Source organism: Phallusia mammillata, chromosome 2 (genome assembly GCF_965637545.1).
Source record: "Phallusia mammillata chromosome 2, kaPhaMamm4.hap1.1, whole genome shotgun sequence".
NCBI classification, from domain to species: Eukaryota; Metazoa; Chordata; class Ascidiacea; order Phlebobranchia; family Ascidiidae; genus Phallusia; species Phallusia mammillata.
Genome location: NC_137253.1, coordinates 24,580,946 through 24,594,910, shown reverse-complemented (window position 1 = coordinate 24,594,910; position 13,965 = coordinate 24,580,946). Strand labels below are relative to the sequence as shown.

The window sequence follows — 13,965 nt, the reverse complement described above, 5'->3', positions numbered from 1 at the left end:
ATAACATACAAGAGTGGTCTAACTTAAGATATAAAACCTCTTCTCGTTTCCGATGCAATCAAAGTATGCCAACTGCGTTTCTGTCGTCTTTTATCTAAGGCAACTAAACTAACGCCAATTAATGACGTGAAAACATTCACACAACAAAACTGGTTACTTTTCTGGTTTGGAACAGACAATTTGCTGCCACGCCGGAAATTGCGTTTTGTTCAAATTACCAGGGATCGATAAGGATGGAAGAAACACCCAACCCATAATCAAGCCCAACCAACTCACAATAATTTTGTCTTTTTATGTAAAAATGCTTATTCATATAAGAAACATTAATTGCTCAAAACGCTCCTAGTGATCAAGATTTTAAACAATGGCTGATTGGGACAAAATTTTCCAGGACTGTTGTTTGGGTCATTGTGGTTCCACATTTTAATAGTTTGGGTTTAGAACCCCATCAGTTACCCCGCTAACCCCCTTAGATGAGTGAATTTTCAAACAATATGTCCCAATTGGCTAAAATTTGGATAACTTGCAGAATATGTCATTTATAGGTGTCGATTGTTGTGTTCATCCCTGTACCACGAACATTTACCCCTCTAGCCCCCAAAATTGGTGAATTTTATATTTAAAGGTTAAATTAAATTTAGTCAGCTTGTAAAATTTGCTATTTATAGTTGTCGATTTTTGTGTTTGTACTTTTAATAGCATGAATATTTAAGCCAAGTACAGATGACTGTGTTTTACCTTACAACACCAAACTTTCTCATGGGTTATCCATTGAAATGCATTATTTTCAACATTGCATGTGTGGGGACCCATAAGTTTCTGCCTGCAGAAACAACTAAGCTATATTTGCAATGGTAAAATGTGCTGAGCCATCCTTCTAGTTCAAAAACTCGTTTTGTACACAGTCTTAAAAAGCTGTTTGGTACATATTAGGGCCACCATGAACAAGAAACTTTTTTGGTCATGAGCCGGATAATTTGTGCAGTTTTGACTGCTGTTGTCAGTCTGTAAAACGCATCATACGGACTTACCCACCCTTGATGTAGGCAAAGAAAGATTAGGCAACCATTGTGTCAGGAAGCTTAAGTCTAAAGCTTACTTTGCAAAAATCAGAGACATGTACAGATATTTTACAAGTAAAATGTAAGAAATATATATTTAAATGAAACACACACATATAAAAATACATTGAAACACACACATATAAATACAGCAAAATACCCAGACATAAATGTGCCTTACATGTGGTATAACAGCTGCAAAAGTCTAACAGCTGTCACCAGTGGCAGTATAAAAGAAAAATATCACCTGCATATTTTAATTTTGAACAAATGATATTATTCACTCTATGTAATCCAACTCCTCTGGAATGCAAAATTGTTTGTTTATTTGCTGTTCGGGAATAGGAAATTTTCTTTTTAACCAAGATTTCAATGTAAAGAGATTATCCGTCCATCTATTGGCAGCATCTTTTGACATTGTAGTTTCTGCAACTGTTATTTTAAACGTCATGAAATACTTGCAATTCATGCTCTGCAAAAATAAAGAAAAATTTCTCACTTAGTCTGTTCATTACATCTGGATTGCAATCATCATATTTTGAAATTTCTGTTTGTAGTTGGTTCTTTTTGTCTTGTAACTTGGCAACCATTGCAAGAAGTTTTTCCCTTTCAGCCTAAAAAAACATTTACATGTAAAATATCATTAATAAATAACCAGCAAAATTTATAGTTCTGCAGTATACAGTTGGTTTGCGATCTGCAAGTGAGTTTTTCTTCATCTCATCTGTTTTTAATCTCTTTTCCTTGTTTTGGTCAATTTGTTCTTCAAGATTTTTTCTTTTGTTGAGTCGTACATTAAATGCCTGACTTGGAAAGGCCCAATAATAACTGCTTGAGCCAACTTTTTCACAGTTGACCATTCCATCATCCACCAGTGATTGTACAACATCCTTAACTGACATTGGAGCTGCAAAATTAAATCAAGAATAAAGTATGTAACATCTCTTAATTTCTTGTTTTACTTTTAGTACAATATTCATACTTATTCCTTTTTCCTTAGGAGCGATTTTTTCCAGTTCCTTGAGATGAAAAAATTCTTTCTTTTCAAAAAATATGTCAAGCATTCTTTTCCGCTTTTCCTCCAAACTTAAACCCCTTTTCTTGGACTACAAAATGCCGGTTGTTAAAAATACCTTACATATTCATGGCAAGTGTGCTTAGAACATTTACTTACCATACTAGGTACAGGCCTATGGACTTTATATTTAAAATAGATAATAACAAGTCAAAAAACACCTTTCTTTATATTACAAACAAAATCGAAAGCACAAATCACAACACGAATCGAATTCTTTACATTTCCCCGCCAAACTAAGGCATCGAAATCATACACAATGATGTAATATTTAGCAAAAGAACAATAGCATAATCTGGGGTAATTTACGAACATATGTACACCGCAGAACTATCATAAAACGTGTAACGGTGTAAGGAGTCTTAAAATTGTACTTTTATTTGTACACGGTTTACAGCAACACGTGTTTATTTTTTCTAAACTTATTTACTGCTGTAAATCGCATCCTATCAGCGAAATGTAAAAGTTCACAACGATTGCGGTGGATTATGTTGGGTTGAGTTGAGTTGAGATTGTTTTGCATTGAGTTGAGTTGAGCTAAGAGCATTTTGAATTTTGAGCTGCATAGAGAATGCAGTGTTCTAAAAGAATGCAGTGTTCTAAATTCTTTGTTAATATGATGTAGTTTTTTGTTTTGTTTTGGTAAGCTTCTTGTCAAATAATGTAAAAAAAACATAAACTCATGGTTTTCGGTTTAAAATAATAAGGAAGAGGATTTGTTAAAAAAATAAGTTTCCTTTTTTGTACAGATTGACTTGTTTGTTTATTGATTGTGGCATGGGTGAAATTACAGAGTGGTGGTCAGGATTACCAGGACGAAAAAAACTCGGATATGGTCTGTTCTCTGTTTTGACTGTACTAACTTTCACCTTGCATCTCTACAACCAACGCAAATTTATCTACGACCCAGCAAAAAAGAAGAAAACTGTTATTTCAAAGTGGGATCAGTAATAATAAAACATGGCAACTTCCGTTGAAATTCCACTCCGAGATACAGATGAGGTAAGTAGCTTTCAATATTTTCTTTCTAAATGACCTAAAAAGTCCAAGGTTTAAATACTGACTCCATTTATAAATAACTATTTGTTTGTTACATTCAAGGTAATAGAACTGGACTTGGCCCAACTTCCTGATGGTGAAGAAGTCCTCAATATACTGAAACAGGAAAATACAACCCTTAACATATGGATCACTTTAGCTGTCAGTAAAACTCATTTTTTCGAAAACCTTTAGAGTAGTGTGTTTGTGTACAGTTCTGGACCAGTTGGTAAAATTAGTTGTGTTGTTTTAGTTGGAATACTATAAACAAGGAAAAATCACTGACTTTGTTCAAATTCTTGAGTCTGCAAGAACAAGTGCAAACTTAGAATATTCCAACCATGAAAAAGATCAGGTAGACAATAAACCAATGTTATCTTTTAACTTTCCAGCTATAGTCTTATAAGCTTAAACAATGCTTTTTATTTTAGATGACCTGTCTGGACACTCTAGCTGCTTATTATGTGGAGCAGGCAAGGTCGGAGAAAAACAAGGACAGAAGAACTGAGTTGTTTATGCAAGCCACACAGCTGTACACCATGGCTGACAAAATAATTATGTATGATCAGGTAATCCTATCTGGTAAAGCAAAGTGTGGTAAATAATCCTTTTAGTTCAACAGTGGCTTATAACTTGTGACACCTTTTCACTGAAAAATGCCTTAAACATTGCTTTTCCATGATATGTTTTTAAATAGTTGAGAAAGTTAACCATGTAAAGTTAATAATTGGTTCTGGTACAGTGATTCCTCCGTTTTTTTATTATTTTGCTTTTTTGACTCACTTCATGACAAACATTGTAATAACCTAGCTGCAATTACACCACTTGTAATCCGTTATGCCACATATTTTACGTAGTAATTATGCCATATATTACAGAACCATCTTTTGGGTCGTGCATGTTTTTGCTTGCTGGAGGGGGACAAAATGGACCAAGCAGATGCCCAGTTTAACTTTGTGTTGAATCAATCTCCTGACAACATTCCCTCCCTGTTGGGGAAAGCTTGTATTTCATTCAACAAAAAAGACTACAAGGGGGCATTGGCTTACTACAAAAAAGCATTAAGAAGCAACCCTAATTGTCCAGGTAGAAGATGCAGCTTGTGCTGTGTGATGAGATAATGACACACTTTTGTTTTCTGCAGCTGATGTTAGACTGGGAATGGCACACTGCTTTTACAAACTTAACAAGCTTGAAAAAGCAAGGCAGGCATTTCAGAGGACACTTGATTTAAATCCTACAAATGTTGGAGCATTGGTTGGAATTGCATTACTTGATCTTAATAACAAAGATGTAAGTTGAATATTCAAGTATTTGTTATATATAAGATCATTCAGTTGTGTATGGAACATTTTACCAAAACGTTGTGTTTTTTTGCGTTATGTTTCAGGCCAAACAAATGTTTTTTACACATTGCAGTGTCATTTTCTTTTTTTACCCGAATTGTCACTATGTTTACATATTTCTTCTATGCAGGTTGATTCGATTCGGAATGGAATCAGACTCTTATCTACTGGTTATCAAATTGACCAAAGTAATCCAATGGTTTTGAACCATCTTGCCAACCATTTTTTCTTTAAGAAGGTGTGGTGTCAAATTAATCAAACACAATGAAGCAATGCATGTATTTAAAACAATGCACCTTTACACTCTGCAGGATTATGATAAAGTACAGCATCTTGCCCTCCATGCTTTTCACAATACTGAGAACGAGGCAATACAGGCTGAAAGTTGTTATCAATTAGCCAGAAGCTTCCATATTCAGGTTGGCATATTTTTTTAATTGCTCCACATACTTTCTACCAACTGCAAACATTAATGTTTAGGGTGACTTTGACCAAGCTTTTCAGTACTACTACCAAGCGACACAGTTTGCTTCACAAAATTTTGTTTTGCCCTACTATGGCCTTGGGCAAATGTACATTTACAAGGGTGATGAGCAAGATCGTGAAAGGGTAGGTCGACTTAACCTCCATCAAGCAGAACCACAATAATACAACTTCATTTTTCTAGGCTGCTGAGTGTTTTGAGAAAGTTTTGAAAGCTTACCCAAACAACTATGAAACCATGAAGATCCTTGGATCCCTGTATGCACAATCCGATCATCCTGATAAGCAGGAACTGGCAAAAAAACACTTGAAGAAGGTAAGACTTTACAATGGGAAATGAAAATAATCCAACACAGTGTCATGATATCCTTTAATAAGGTAATACAGTACAACAAATTATTGACATGTCAAAAAGACACCCATAAGCTTTTTTCAGAATTTTTTTTGTGGTTAGCATGGGTAGATATATCTTGCTACAGAAAACCTTGGGTAATGAAGACCTGTTTTGACCCAAAAATTTGTCTGGATTAGGCGAAGATCCAGATTAACTGATGTCGATTAGTTAAAGCTTCACCATATTAAAAATCATTTGTGTCTGTCTGAATTAGGCAGAGATCCAGATTATCTGAAGTTTACTATATCTTCTAATGTGAAACCACCGACTTTTCTCCACTTTACAACAACATGATATACTTCAGGTGACAGAACAATATCCCGACGATGTAGAAGCTTGGATCGAGTTAGCGCAACTTCTTGAGCGACAGCCGTCATCCACAGGAAGCAGCACAACATCCGACGGTGTACAGGGCGCACTTGCAGCATATGGAACGGCGACATCGCTCGTAAGAGATCGGGTCCAAGCCGACGTTCCCCCCGAAATTCTGAACAACATCGCGGCCTTGCATTTCCGATTGGGCAATCTCAACGAAGCCAAGGTACTTTCTAAGTCGAGTTAAGAACCATGCAAAACTCCAAACTGGTACCCGTGTAATAGCATTTTTCAAAATCATTTTTTTTTAAGTTTAAAAAAAAACCAGTTTGGACCAAAAAAAATTGTCCAGATTAGGCGAAGATCTAGATTAACCGATGTCGATTAGTTAAAACCTTACCACATTAAAAATTATTTGTACCTCAAGTTTTGTCAGAATTAGGCAAAGATCCGGGTAACGCCCAAGCGTGGACATCTCAAGGTAATTCCCAATATTTGACCAAGCAGAACATTGCAATTTACACACATATATTACAATAATCGAGTTTAAAATTGATACCACCCACTTCTACAGAAATACTACGAAGTGGCGTTGAAAAGATGCGACGACGAATCATCACACGATGCCTTGTACTACCGTTCCATTATGGTCACCATGCAATACAACCTCGGTCGTCTGTGCGAGGAAATGTATCATTTCGAAGACGCTGTTGATTTCTACAAGAACATCTTACGCGAACATCCAAACTACATTGACTGTAAGTCTTGTCGAAAGTGTCCAGTCTGATTCAGTTTTTATTTTGCGCTCTTTTCAGGTTACTTGCGTCTTGGTTGTATGGCCAGAGATCGTGGACAGATTTACGAAGCATCGGAATGGTTCAAAGAAGCTCTTCAAATCAATCAGGTATTTTTTCAAAGCCTTAAACATCGCTTAGAAATTTAATAATGCATTTTGACAATATCTACAGCAAGTCAGCAACAGGTATTTTATTTATACAAGCAGTAAAGTTTTTGAACAGGTTACTTTTCGAGTCAGTGTCAGTGCCGATGCGTTTTGACTACTTTTTGCTTTCAAAAAAATGCTTTTGATATTTTTTCTCGCACATTTCAGCCCAAATAACTTTGGCCAAGTTCTAGTCAACTTTTTTTGATTTGACCCAATTCGCATTTTGGTTTTATACGATTAAACTATTGCCGATTATTGACTAAAACTTTGAATATTTTGGTTTGTCTTAGGAGCATCCTGATGCTTGGTCGTTAATTGGAAACCTTCACTTGGCCAAGCACGAATGGGGACCGGGTCAGAAAAAATTTGAGCGAATTCTCAAACACGAATCAACACAGAACGACGCGTATTCGATGTTGGCGCTGGGCAATGTGTGGTTGCAGACTTTGCATAATCCAACCAGAGACAAAGAAAAAGTAAGATGTTTTTGCTGAGGTTTTATAAAAAAAAGGGGTTTGTTGCATATAAATAATCTATTACGGGGTATTAAAGATATCAGTTACTTGGACATATGTGTCAATTGTACATGGTTTTTGAGTTAATGTATTGTTTCGCTTGATCGCTCCATATGAAAAAAATATGCCAAATAAAGTCTGTTTTTTTCGTTTATTGTGTCTCATGAAAGTTTTTTTTTACGTTTTTGCACATGTAAATTTTCGTTGCAGGAGAAACGCCACCAGGATCGTGCTCTGGCAATGTACAAACAAGTTTTGCGCAATGACCCGAAGAATATTTATGCTGCCAATGGAATAGGTGCTGTCCTTGCCCATAAGGGATACGTAAGAGAAGCCAGAGACATTTTTGCTCAGGTTAGTTTGCAACTTGTTACCATTCTTCTTGTGTCTAAACCATAATTTTTTCTCGGTGGGTTACCTGAAAAATGAGAGAAAAATATTCAGAGTAGCTGACTGACTATCCAACATTTAAATCCAGTACCGAATAATCAATTTTGTACATTTTTTCTCATTTTCATGATATTTGTTTATAATTGTAGCCCAAAACAAGGGGAAGTAGTTTTTAACGGGACCCATAAAAGTAACCCCTAATGTCTCGTAACCCATAGTACACAAAAGCAAAGCATTCTGTCGAATTCATTTATTTTCGGAGCCCGGTATATTACTTGAACATCAAACGATTTTCAGCGACAATAGGGTGTTTCTTGAAACTAAAAGGCTTAACGTAATTTACTGTAACGTAACAAACAGACCCACGTGTGAGTTGCGACCCAGTATTTGCGGATCCCTGGTCTAAATCCCTTAAAAAGACACCGATGAAGTCTTGCGTTCTCAACGAACAGGTTAGAGAGGCAACGGCTGATGTCCCGGATGTATGGCTCAACCTGGCACACGTATACGTTGAACAGCGTCAGTACATCAGCGCTGTGCAGATGTACGAGAATTGCGCGCGAAAGTTCAAAAGCCGCAGAGACCCGGAGCTTCTTCTCTATCTCGCAAGAGCTTACTTCAAATGCGGAAAACTCCAGGACTGCAAGAAAACCCTACTCAGAGTAAGACTTTAGTTTTATTACATGAATAGTTAAATAAGATTTTACGGGTTTGCCCTAGTTTAGTGTTTGTTTAGAATTCAATACTCTTGTCAATTTTTCTGAGGTGCTAAACAAATAGTGGTGAATGTGATAGCCTACTGGGTCTAAGACAGTGGTTCCCAAACTGTGGGCCATGGCCCAGTACTAGGTCACCAAGACATTTTCGATGGGCCACAGAGCCATTTGAACAGATTCTACTGTTTTGTTCTACTGTAGATATTATGCGCTTTGTTTTGAAAAACATAATATTTGCAAAGAGTTCCGAATCTTGTAGCCAAATTTCAGGAGCATGCATCTCATTAAAAATAAATTGCTAGAAACCATTTCGCCTGTTTTTGAGTTTTTTTTTTGTCCCCAAATTTACAGTACGTGGTGAGCCACGAATCGCTATTAAATAAACATTTGGGCCATAGACCAAAACAGTTTGGAACCCCTGGTCGAAGAGCTATTAATGTAGTTATATCCCAGTGACAAATTTAGTTTACACCCTTATTTAGAAAGTTTAGGTTGACTTTCGGTTGTTGATACTCAATTGAAATTTAGTCTTTGCTGAAAAGTAATTACATAAAAAAGCTTATTAAAATAGCCCGATTTTTCATTGTTAGTCTTAAACAAACCAAAAAGGTTTGGCAAAATGCATCGATTACACAAAACTTAACTGACTCAAATCCACTACTTCGACAAAGTTTAGTCCCTTGGCTTGAACTAACTTGAGTCGTTTCAACAATACCAAAGAGTAACAGTTAGATATCAATACAGGCGCGGCATATTGCTCCTCACGATACCGCCGTCCTTTATAACACATCAGTGGTCCTACAACAACTTGCCACATCCGCTCTGCAAGATGAAAAGAGCGATTTGAAAACCGTGTTGGGAGCTGTGGAGGAGCTTGAACTTGCACAAGGGTAAGTAGCGACATCTAGTGTTAAAAGTTACTGTCAAAACACAGTAAACCTCTTTACAAGAAACCTTCTTCTGTTCCAGATACTTTACATATTTGAGCAAACATGGCGACCGGATGAAGTTTGATCTCAACCAAGCAGGAAAAGAAGCCAGGTATATTGAATCGTGGTAGAATAATAGCCCATATTATTATGCTCGGACTTAACAGGCCTGTTTGTTCCATAGTAAGTGCAGAGATTTGCTTTCGCAAGCGCAGTATCACGTGTCCCGCGCACGACGTCAGGATGAGGAGGAGAGAAAGATGAAGGAGGAGCAGGAGAGGGAGAAAGCGGTTCTCCGCGAAAAACAACTGGAAGAAGAGGTTTGGACCAAAAAACTTGTACAACATATGATTGACAATGCACTTTTCTAATACTTCGTTTTTTTGTAGCGAAATCGCATTCGGGCACAGGAAGAAAAGATGAGGGCACTGATGGAGCAACGCGCACAGATTCGTGATAAGAACAAAGCGCTCATCCAACAAGCCGAGCAGCAGCAAATTGAAGAAGATGCTCCGAAAAAGAAATCCGGCAGCAAGGTTGGTTATTTATGGGTCCCCTTCTATGAAGGGGACACATATTGTTTTTGTCCGTATTTTTTTTTCTTTTTTCTGTCTAACGCTGGTTTGTTAAACGCGTTTGGTCAAGAAAGAGTGCTCCAAATTTATTAAAATTTGGACAGATGTTACATATTAATCCAAATTTGATCCTCCTGAAGTTTGACCCCGAATGACCCAGCAGTTCACCCGCAGGCCCCCAAAATGTAAAATTTTTAAAGCGGCTGTACTGACTAAAGTACATCATCTAGAAGTTATGTGCTCTGTTGGTTGGTGCAATGTAAGGTTTTCTAAAGAATTTTTTAACTTTTAACAGGATTTACCCATTTTTACCCTTTAAACCTCGAAATATTCGTTTCTGTCTAACGCTGGTTTGTCAAACGCATTTGGTCAAGAAAGAATGCTTTAAATTTATTCAAATTTACACAGATGTTAGCTATTGCTTAAAACCTGATCCTCTTAAAGTTTGACCCCAAATGACCCAGCGGTTCACCCACAAGCCCCCAAAATGTAAAATTTTGAAAACGGCTGTACTGACTAAAGTACATGATCTAAGAGTTTCATGCTTTGTTGGTTGGTGCAATGTAAGGTATTCTAAATAATTTTCTAATTTTTTATTGGATTTACCCATTTTTTACCCCTTTAACCCCGAAATAATCGTCACCCCTTAAATCCCGAAATAATCTTTTTTGGTTTTAGGCAAGAAATACAAGCCCTAATGTGCTGAAATTTCAAACAATTGTTTGCAGTAGTTTACTCGTTTAGTATTCAAAAATTTGCCTTAATCGGCCAAATAATGACTTTCACAGCCCATAGTTTGTGTACACTGTCAGTCAGACAGTCCCAAGGGAGTCATTCACTGGTTTACGATTAAAACGGTTTAGTGCACAGCGGGAGGGATCAGCTTGACGTCCGGACAGACGTTTTAAGAGACAATCTTTTCGGTGATTAGAAATCAGCTGTTTTTTTGTCCTTAAGAATCTAAAAATCACCGCAACATTTGTTTACCGTAAATCCGCACAAACATGCGTGTGGGGACCCACTAGTTTTTGTTTACAAAAACAATCATATGTGTAGATCAAATGATGTGTATAGTAAATTGGTAAATATCGTATAGAATATATAAAATGGAAGTATATCAGAAAGCCACCCTTCTAGTTATATTTGTTACTTTTTACAGTTTAAACAGTGCTGTGGTATTAGGTAGCAGTGTAAGCCAGTCAACACCGATTTTTTCGCCTTGATACCAGGGTATTAGTGATAGAATTAATGTGGTAGCCATTTGTATTGTGTAGCAAGTGAGAGCTGAAGCCGTAATATTTAGATTTTACGTAAGAAGTCAGATTTTGGGTTTTCGCAGTGACTGTGCGAAATACTTGCAGAAAAAGAAGCGAAAGGCAAGAAAGAAGAAGGCATCGAAAAAGAAAGCTAAAGCAGGCAGCAAAAAAGTAGGTTTTATAGCAGAATATGGATTGTCAGTGTTGAGTACTAAAGTACAGATGCATTGCCGAATGTTAAAGTAGTAAAACCCAGATGGCAGCCAAAGAGCATAATGGCAACGTAGTCATATATTATATCCCTAACAAATTGAGTGCAAAATACCTCGAGCCAAACTGTTCACATCCGTCATCCATTTTTTCCCATCAGCGAAAATCAAAGGTCCTCGACGAATTCGTGAATGACGGCAGCAGCAGTGACGCAATCAAGAAGAAGAAAGTCGACAACCCACAAGGAAAGAAGAAGCGAAAACTGAAGACCAAGAAGGAACGCGGGGAAGGCAGATTGTCCAATGTGAGTAACAACAAGCAACACTTCAAATCCAACACTTACACTACTGTAAGCTTCGTTCAAAAGCTCTTTGTAATGCTTGCTGGTAGATAATGCAAGAAAATTTAAGAACCACTGAAGTTTTTTTAAAAAGTTTTGCTAAAACTGTTACTCTATTATAACAATGGGGAAAATGTTATGTTCCGTCCTTACCGCAATACCTATATTTCAGGACGATAGCGACTCAGATGCTGACACGTCAAAAATCAGCAAGAAATCTTCGTCGAAGAAGCAGGAAGTTCTGAGCGCAAAACAGAAATTAAAAATTAAGTCACGTGCCTACATATCCGAATCTGATTCGTCAATGTCGTCCGACGGCGGGGGCCAGCACCAACAAGACAAGTAGGTCCAGTGTCTGACTTTCACAAAACAAAACAGTTCACACTAAGTATTACCAGATCAGAGTTGTAAACGGGCTTGAAATTGGAGCCTGAACCCGAATCGTTTTTGAGGAGCCTGTTAAGGCCCGAAAGTTTAAATGACAGGTCTATACACAGGGTTGCCATACCGTCCTTATTTATAAGATTTGTCCTTATTTTGAAGGGCAATGTCGTACAAAACATATTGTCCTTATTTCTAAGAAATGTCCTTGTTTTTGACTTGAGTCCTTATTTTGTCTTATTTTCAACAATTACAAGTCAAATCCCTGCTACAAGTAAAAGTAAACCAAGAGCTGAGCTGTCGTACTAAGACGCACGAAGTATTTTGTACGAACCAAGGAGTCGCTGGAACAGATTGTTTCTGCCAAAAGAATGACCTGTGATATGTCATGGCTCGCATAAATGCAAAGATTTGTTCAAAAACGTTTGTTTCGTTTCGTATAAAAAATAATTTTCGGTGGTCCTTATTTTAGGGTCCATGTCAATGGCAACCCTGCCTATACATTAAGGCCCCAGGAAAGACCAAGACAACTAACACAATAGTCAATTGGTCCAGCAACTAGCAAGTTACATTTATTCCAAAAAATACTGACACAGAGTGTAAAGTGAGGCCCGAATCAGGCCCGCTTTTTAGAAGAAACCTAACCAGATCCAACTTACGAAAACCCATAAATCATGGAACATTGATAAACAATGAGCGTTTTTTTCTAGTGAGGCGACGACTTCACATAAACCTCTAGGCTTGGAATCTTCGTCCGATGATGAAGAGCAACAGGAGCAGCAACAACAGGAAGATGCAAGTGAAGACGAAGGGGAAGAAATGCAGCAATCTGGAAGTGACATCAACCAGGCTTCTTCTGATGAGGAGGAAACACAACAACAAGAATCTCAAGGTATTAAATTTATTTGTAAAATGCCCTATTGTCCAAAACAGCTTATGTTGAGAAACTTTTTAAACCATACCCAACTTCGATCAATAAGTGACTTGGCTAATTAGGATGGGCCAAAACTACAAATGTTCTGTTTGGTCCAACTCCGAGCATCTTTCGATAATGCTTGTTGCTCGACCGAGTACGCTCGGCACATTGTGACGTCACAAACATTCTCAATTCCACTCTGATTTAGTAGCTTTTCAAGGTCCTTTACGTTACCAGCGCGGTATTAAGCTGCACAGGCCCCAGAATTACGCGAATTACGCGTGTTCCCGCCATCTAACACATTAAAACAACAGTCATCTTGTCCTTGATACCCTTTCAAACACTAGTTTCGTATGCAGGGCGTGAATATGCAAATTGAATGCTCGGTTTAGTTTGTGCAACTGCTCGGCCGAGCATCAAAAACAGCGATGCTCATTGCCGAGTACTCTGGTTCTGTCCCGGCTCGACCCATCCCTATATTGCTAATGAACCATAATTTCGTGTCAGGTTTTCAAAGTATATTCTTCACACACTGTAGGCAACATAGTTAGCCACATAACAACCAAGTTTGATTTTGAGTTTTTTTTTCAGATGAAAACGAAAGCAACCAGGAAAGTGGAGAAGCTGAGAGCAACGCAGAGTCGGAAGATGAACAGTCAGCTGGTGAAGAGGGAGGGGAGGAGGAGGTTGCGGCCTCTGATGATGATGAAGAGATGGAACAAGGTGAAGAGGAAGGGGCTGAAGAAGGAGGACAAGAAGCTGTATCTAGTAGTGATGGAGAAGCCTCCGATTCAGAATAGAGATTGGAAATGAATTGATGGGCAACTGTTGTCTGTATTTTCAATTCACTTAAGCAGTGGATGATCAATAACGGAAGTCCCAAGGCTGAGCTGTTTGCGTTTACGGTCGAAAGCAGTTGTTTGAAGTATACATTGAATTAAAGTGTATCTATGTTATGTGGAGTTTCAGCACTTTTTGTCAAATATACCAGTTCAAAAACAGTGCTTAAAAATCCAAAGGCACATGCCCAAAATGCTCATTTTTTGAAATAAACGCCGTGTATTAAGTCTCTTGAATCA

The 13,965-nt window shown here is 37.7% G+C and overlaps 2 protein-coding genes across 3 annotated transcripts; one reads left to right on the top strand and one right to left on the bottom strand.

Moving 5' to 3' along the window:
* Positions 1–1,137: 1,137 nt before the first annotated feature.
* Positions 1,138–2,430, bottom strand: LOC145212404 (meiotic nuclear division protein 1 homolog). Its single transcript, XM_080080512.1, has 5 exons — positions 2,236–2,430; positions 2,044–2,167; positions 1,745–1,968; positions 1,561–1,675; positions 1,138–1,493 (listed from the first exon to the last, which is right to left on the bottom strand). Exons 1-5 carry the CDS (start codon positions 2,236–2,238, stop codon positions 1,342–1,344), a joined length of 618 nt encoding a protein of 205 aa, XP_079936638.1. The 5' UTR covers positions 2,239–2,430; the 3' UTR covers positions 1,138–1,341.
* A 428-nt stretch (positions 2,431–2,858) lies between these two features.
* Positions 2,859–13,953, top strand: LOC145212402 (RNA polymerase-associated protein CTR9 homolog). Of its 2 annotated transcripts, XM_080080510.1 has the most exons (24): positions 2,860–3,138; positions 3,238–3,336; positions 3,428–3,529; positions 3,606–3,743; positions 4,053–4,260; positions 4,319–4,467; positions 4,651–4,758; positions 4,832–4,939; positions 5,001–5,129; positions 5,188–5,319; positions 5,702–5,938; positions 6,287–6,470; positions 6,528–6,616; positions 6,949–7,134; positions 7,384–7,527; positions 8,016–8,225; positions 9,024–9,169; positions 9,249–9,320; positions 9,393–9,528; positions 9,598–9,744; positions 11,410–11,553; positions 11,762–11,931; positions 12,681–12,862; positions 13,478–13,953. In XM_080080510.1, exons 1-24 carry the CDS (start codon positions 3,097–3,099, stop codon positions 13,684–13,686), a joined length of 3,471 nt encoding a protein of 1,156 aa, XP_079936636.1. In that variant the 5' UTR covers positions 2,860–3,096; the 3' UTR covers positions 13,687–13,953. The 2 variants fall into 2 exon arrangements, with proteins under 2 accessions (XP_079936637.1, XP_079936636.1); XM_080080511.1 differs by lacking the exon at positions 3,428–3,529 and having other exon boundaries at positions 2,859–3,138.
* Positions 13,954–13,965: the final 12 nt, after the last annotated feature.